Source organism: Entelurus aequoreus, linkage group LG13 (assembly GCF_033978785.1).
Source record: "Entelurus aequoreus isolate RoL-2023_Sb linkage group LG13, RoL_Eaeq_v1.1, whole genome shotgun sequence".
Taxonomy (NCBI): Eukaryota; Metazoa; Chordata; class Actinopteri; order Syngnathiformes; family Syngnathidae; genus Entelurus; species Entelurus aequoreus.
In genome coordinates, this window is record NC_084743.1 from 3731169 (window position 1) to 3738668 (window position 7500).

Sequence of the window (7500 nt, forward strand, 5' to 3'; positions counted from 1 at the left end):
CTGTTCCCATTATAACATGCCAACTTGCACTGTTCCCATTATAACATGCCAACTTGCACTGTTCCCATTATAACATGCCAACTTGCACTGTTCCCATTATAACATGCCAACTTGCACTGTTCCCATTATAACATGCCAACTTGCACTGTTCCCATTAGAACATGCCAACTTGCACTGTTCCCATTATAACATGCCAACTTGCACTGTTCCCATTATAACATGCCAACTTGCATGTTCCCATTATAACATGCCAACTTGCACTGTTCCCATTATAACATGCCAACTTGCACTGTTCCCATTATAACATGCCAACTTGCACTGTTCCCATTATAACATGCCAACTTGCACTGTTCCCATTAGAACATGCCAACTTGCACTGTTCCCATTATAACATGCCAACTTGCACTGTTCCCATTAGAACATGCCAACTTGCATGTTCCCATTATAACATGCCAACTTGCACTGTTCCCATTATAACATGCCAACTTGCACTGTTCCCATTATAACATGACATCTTGCACTGTTCCCATTAGAACATGACATCTTGCACTGTTCCCATTATAACATGCCAACTTGCACTGTTCCCATTAGAACATGCCAACTTGCACTGTTCCCATTATAACATGCCAACTTGCACTGTTCCCATTATAACATGCCAACTTGCATGTTCCCATTAAAACATGCCAACTTGCACTGTTCCCATTATAACATGCCAACTTGCACTGTTCCCATTATAACATGCCAACTTGCACTGTTCCCATTAGAACATGCCAACTTGCACTGTTCCCATTAGAACATGCCAACTTGCACTGTTCCCATTATAACATGCCAACTTGCACTGTTCCCATTATAACATGCCAACTTGCACTGTTCCCATTATAACATGCCAACTTGCACTGTTCCCATTATAACATGCCAACTTGCACTGTTCCCTTTATAACATGCCAACTTGCACTGTTCCCATTATAACATGCCAACTTGCACTGTTCCCATTATAACATGCCAACTTGCACTGTTCCCATTATAACATGCCAACTTGCATGTTCCCATTATAACAAGCCAACTTGCATGTTCCCATTATAACATGCCAACTTGCATGTTCCCATTAGAACATGCCAACTTGCATGTTCCCATTATACTGTTCCCCTCTTCTTACTATTATGCTTCATGGAGAAACAGACAAGTGCTTACCTCTCTGGCGAACTCTTGCCGAGTTTTCAGATTGAGATTCCCTCCTAAACCTCTCAGCAGGCCCACCAGGAAGTGGCCTCGCTCCGTCACGGCACTGAGGTGAGACAGGCCGTTGAACACGGAGCCCACCAGACTGGTTTCCACCACAAAGTCGTTCTCATGGAAGAAAAGGGAGGTTCCGGATCAAGACACACTCATTGGTACTCATCAGACCGCGTCATGCCAGGCGCGCTTACCTGTTTGAAGACCCAGTCCAGGGCTTGTTGGAAGTAATCCCCCAGCCAGCCTTCCAGATTGGAGCGACACTGCTCGGGTTGGTTGAGCAGCCACGACTTGACCAGGGCGCCCACGTCGATGTCCTCATCGCTGCACGAGCACAGGGGAGGTTAGGACGACTACTTTTTTCCCTACGCTTTGAACCCCGCGGCTTACAAGACAGTGCGGATAATTTGTGGATTTTTGTTCACTGAATACAATAACATTATTGTATATAAAAAATAAAAATAAACATTGACTGGGTGTTTTATTGCTTGTGCGCCATCTTTTGTGTCCTTCGTTTTTTTTCCAATACTTATGTTGATATCGCACCTGCTGATTTCCGTTATCGATATTAGACACCACTAATTATCAGAGTCATTTCGATATAGCATAAATGGGTAATATTTATATATATATATTTTTTTTTTTAACATTATGTATGACATTTATGTTCAACTTTAGTGTAAAAATTCCACCATGGACTAGTCGTGTGGTATCGACACCATCGTCAGTATCAGCAGAGCATGTTCACCTTTTGTAAACAACTTGACTGAAACAGAAGAAATTGTTGGCTTTCCAGCTTTGCACAAGTCCGTATCGCACATTTGGACATGATAATCCGATACTTGTTATGTTGATATCGCACCTGCTGATTTCCGATATCGATGTTAGACACCACTAATTTTGATATAGCATAAATGGGTAATATTATCAACATTATGTATGACATTTATGTTAAGATGAGGACTAAATGTGTGGTATCGATACCATCGTCAGTATCAGCATGACGCACACAAATCTTTGTTGTATCATCGAACAAGAAGTGTGACCCCCAGAGCATGTTCACCTTTGGTAAACAACTTGACTGAAACTGAAGAAATTGTTGGCTTTCCAGCTTTGCACAAGTCCGTATCGCACATTTGACATGATAATCCGATACTTATGTTGATATCACACCTGCTGATTGCCGATATCGACGTTAGACACCACTAATGATCAGAGTCATTGTGATATAGCATAAATGGGTAATATTTTCAACATTATGTATGACATTTCTGTTCAACTTTAGTGTAAAAATCCCACCATGGACTAAATGTGTGGTATCGACACCATCGTCAGTATCAGCACGACGCGCACAAATCTTTGTTGTATCATCGAACAAGAAGTGTGGCCCCCAGAGCATGTTCACCTTTGGTAAACAACTTGACTGAAGCAGAAGAAACTGTTGGCTTTCCAGCTTTGCACAAGTCTGTATCGCACATTTGACATGATAATCCGATACTTATGTTGATATCGCACCTGCTGATTTCCGATATCGACGTTAGACACCACTAATGATCAGAGTCATTGTGATATAGCATAAATGGGTAATATTTTCAACATTTTGTATGACATTTATGTTCAACTTTAGTGTACAAATCCCACCATGGACTAGTTGTGTGGTATCGAAACCATTGTCAGTATCACAGATCTTTGTTGTATCATCAAACTAGAAGTGTGACCCCCAGAGCATGTTCACCTTTCGTAAACAACTTGACTGAAACTGAAGAAACTGTTGGCTTTCCAGCTTTGCACAAGTCTGTATCGCACATTTGACATGATAATCCGATACTTGTTATGTTGATATCGCACCTGCTGATTTCCGATATCGATATTAGACACCACTAATTTTGATATAGCATAAATGGGTAATATTATCAACATTATGTATGACATTTATGTTAATATGAGGACTGTCCAACTTTAGTGTAAAAATCCCACCATGGACTAGATGTGTGGTATCGACACCATCTTTAGTATCAGCATGACGCGCACAAATCTTTGTTGTATCATTAAACAAGAAGTGTGGCCCCCAGAGCCTTTTGTAAACAACTTGACTGAAACTGAAGAAATTGTTGGCTTACCAGCTTTGCACAAGTCTGTATCGCACATTTGACATGATAATCCGATAATTGTTATGTTGATATCACACCTGCTGATTTCCGATATCGATATTAGACACCACTAATTTTGATATAGCATAAATGGGTAATATTATCAACATTACGTATGACATTTATGTTAATATGAGGACTGTCCAACTTTAGTGTAAAAATCCCACCATGGACTAAATGTGTGGTATCGACACCATCGTCAGTATCAGCATGACGCGCACAAATCTTTGTTGTATCATTAAACAACAAGTGTGACCCCTCAGAGCCTTTTGTAAACGACTTGACTGAAACTGAAGAAACTGTTGGCTTTCCAGCTTTGCACAAGTCCGTATCGCACATTTGGACATGATAATCCGATACTTGTTATGTTGATATCGCACCTGCTGATTTCCGATGTCGATATTAGACACCACTAATTATCAGAGTCATTGTGATATAGCATAAATGGGTAATATTTTCAACATTATGTATGACATTTATGTTCAACTTTAGTGTAAAAATCCCACCATGGACTAGTCGTGTGGTATCGACACCATCGTCAGTATCACAGATCTTTGTTGTATCATCGAACAAGAAGTGTGGCCCCCAGAGCATGTTCACCTTTGGTAAACAACTTGACTGAAGCAGAAGAAACTGTTGGCTTTCCAGCGTTGCACAAGTCCGTATCGCACATTTGACATGATAATCCGGTACTTATGTTGATATTGCACCTGCTGATTTCCGATATCGATATTAGACACCACTAATTGTGATATAGCATAAATGGGTAATATTATCAACATTATGTATGACATTTATGTTCAACTTTAGTGTACAAATCCCACCATGGACTAGTTGTGTGGTATCGACACCATCGTCAGTATCACAGATCGTTGTTGTATCATCAAACAAGAAGTGTGGCCCCCATACACGTGTCCTTGACCTGACCTGAGGAAGATCATGCCCATGCGAGAGATGGTGGCGGGGGAAGCGCAGCTGAGGTCGTGGGTCTCAAACAGGAAGTTGACGTTGGGTCCAAACTGGATGCGTTCACCACTTGGCATGGTGAGCAGGCGGTTGTCGTCCAGCACAGAGTTGAGACTCTCCACCCACTCGGGGTCGATGTCACCGTCACACACCATCCAGGAGCTGACGTCTGCCACACGGAGTGAGGGAGTTCACTCTCAGTTTGGGTGGACAAAAGCATGAGAGGCGGGCCACCATAGAGATAGCTCCCAACTTCAGACGACTCGGTTTGTTATCCACATCTGTTGTTGTTGTTGTTTGGACTTTGAAAGTCATTTTGATAGTAGGCTAATATAGACACTTACATCATGTGTTGCCTTCATTATAACACTTATATAAGACTTTTAAAGTCATTTTGATAGTAGGCTAATATAGACACTTACATCATGTGTTGTCTTCATTATAACACTTATATAAGACTTTTAAAGTCATTTTGATAGTAGGCTAATATAGCTAATATAGACACTTACATCATGTGTTGTCTTCATTATAACACTTATATAAGACTTTTAAAGTCATTTTGATAGTAGGCTAATATAGCTACAATAGACACTTACATCATGTGTTGTCTTCATTATAACACTTATATAAGACTTTTAAAGTCATTTTGATAGTAGGCTAATACAGTATAGCTAATATAGACACTTACATCATGTGTTGTCTTCATTATAACACTTATATAAGACTTTTACAGTCATTTTGATAGTAGGCTAATATAGACACTTACATCATGTGTTGCCTTCTTTATAACACTTATATAAGACTTTTAAAGTCATTTTGATAGTAGGCTAATATAGACACTTACATCATGTGTTGTCTTCATTATAACACTTATATAAGACTTTTACAGTCATTTTGATAGTAGGCTAATATAGACACTTACATCATGTGTTGTCTTCATTATAACACTTATATAAGACTTTTAAAGTCATTTTGATAGTAGGCTAATACAGTATAGCTAATATAGACACTTACATCATGTGTTGTCTTCATTATAACACTTATATAAGACTTTTAAAGTCATTTTGATAGTAGGCTAATATAGACACTTACATCATGTGTTGTCTTCATTATAACACTTATATAAGACTTTTAAAGTCATTTTGATAGTAGGCTAATACAGTATAGCTAATATAGACACTTACATCATGTGTTGTCTTCATTATAACACTTATATAAGACTTTTACAGTCATTTTGATAGTAGGCTAATATAGACACTTACATCATGTGTTGTCTTCATTATAACACTTATATAAGACTTTTAAAGTCATTTTGATAGTAGGCTAATACAGTATAGCTAATATAGACACTTACATCATGTGTTGCCTTCATTATAATACTTATATAAGACTTTTAGTTTTTTGTGGCTCCAGACGTATTTGTTGTTTTTTTTGTCCAAAATGGCTCTTTCAACATTTCTGGATGGACCCCTGACTTAGACCCTTCTGGGTCCCAAGGGCCAAACTTGAAGGGAGCCCTCAAAATTAGAAAAAAAATCCATACATAGTATGGATTTTTAAAATGAAAAATATCGCATGCTTTGATTGTTCAATGCTTGGACACCTCTAAGTTACTCAATAAACGATTAATCACAAAGCAACATAAAATAAATCAAAGCTTTTTTCTGCATCAAATGAATCGTTTGCCCTTTTCCCAAGCTGTACACTGACTACTCTAATTGACACGCAAGTTGTAAGTCTGATTTCTACGGTGTGGCCCCTTGAGCAGACATGATCAAATGCTTGCTGAGAGGAGTTCTCACCCTGGGATTCTTTAACCACGTTTCTGGCGCTGTGTGTGAGGACGCCATCCGCCCACTCTCTGGTGTCCATGTCCATGTGTCCCAGGAGTTGTTGTTTGGGCATGGCTTTGGGATTCATGGTGTACAGCTTGACCTGCACAACAACAAAACCTGGGTCAGATGTGTCCAGACCGAGTGGCATAGGATTAAGATGAATGACGGCCTCCTTTCAAAGGGAGTATGAATCACTCACCACTCTGCCGGTCTTATTGAGAGCGGCCCGCAGCGTCCTCCATAGGGTGGACTTCCCCGCTCCGCTCGGCCCCACGATCACAACACCCATGCGCTGTCTCAGCTGCTCATTCAGCTCCAGTGCCTTCTTGAGCTGCAGTGCACACATTCAGTCCGGCACAACACATCAAGCTTTCCTGTGTGCGCACAACTTTACTGCCTAAACAACATCAGAGCAATAATGTCCAGAACAGACTTAGAAAGACTAATCCTGGCCTTGGTCTCCAGCAGGTTAGACTACTGTCATGGTGTCCTCACTGGGCTCTCTAAAGCATTACATCCGTAATAATGCTGCTCAAGTCCTGACTAGAACCTGGAAATACGACCATATTACTCCAGAATTATGCTGCTCGAGTCCTGACTAGAACCAGGAAATATGATCATATTAGTCCAGAATGCTGCTGCTCGAGTCCCGACTGGAACCAGGAAATATGACCATGTTAATCCAGAATGATGCTGCTCAAGTCCTGACTAGAACCAGGAAACACGACCAAATTAGTGCAGAATGCTGCTGCTCAAGTCCTGACTGCAACCAGGAGATACGACCATATTACTCCAGAATCCTGACTATGACCAGGAAATATGACCATATTAGCCCAGAATGCTGCTGCTCGAGTCCTGACTAGAACCAGGAAATATGATCATATTAGTCCAGAATGCTGCTGCTTGAGTCCTGACTAGAACCAGGAAATACGATCATGTTAATCCAGAATGCTGCTGCTCAAGTCCTGACTAGAACCAGGAAACACGACCAAATTAGTGCAGAATGCTGCTGCTCAAGTCCTGACTGCAACCAGGAAATACGACCATATTACTCCAGAATCCTGACTATGACCAGGAAATATGACCATATTAGCCCAGAATTATGCTGCTCGAGTCCTGACTAGAACCAGGAAATACGATCATATTAGTCCAGAATGCTGCTGCTCGAGTCCCGACTGGAACCAGGAAATACGGTCATTTTAATCCAGAATGCTGCTGCTCAAGTCCTGACTAGAACCAGGAAACACTACCAAATTAGTGCAGAATGCTGCTGCTCAAGTCCTGACTGGAACCAGGAAGTATGACCATATTAGTTC

The 7500-nt window shown here is 40.6% G+C and overlaps 1 protein-coding gene across 5 annotated transcripts in view; it reads right to left on the reverse strand.

Annotated features, from left to right (window-relative positions):
- Window positions 1-7500, reverse strand: part of dync2h1 (dynein cytoplasmic 2 heavy chain 1) — a 303505-nt gene that overhangs the window by 169775 nt on the left and 126230 nt on the right. For all 5 annotated transcript variants that reach the window (XM_062067256.1, XM_062067259.1, XM_062067258.1 and 2 more), the window contains 5 exons: window positions 6384-6515; window positions 6152-6284; window positions 4311-4518; window positions 1428-1557; window positions 1192-1347 (listed from right to left, as the gene is read on the reverse strand). In XM_062067256.1, coding sequence (XP_061923240.1) covers window positions 1192-1347; window positions 1428-1557; window positions 4311-4518; window positions 6152-6284; window positions 6384-6515 — 759 coding nt within the window. The remainder of the gene's footprint in view (window positions 1-1191; window positions 1348-1427; window positions 1558-4310; window positions 4519-6151; window positions 6285-6383; window positions 6516-7500) is intronic.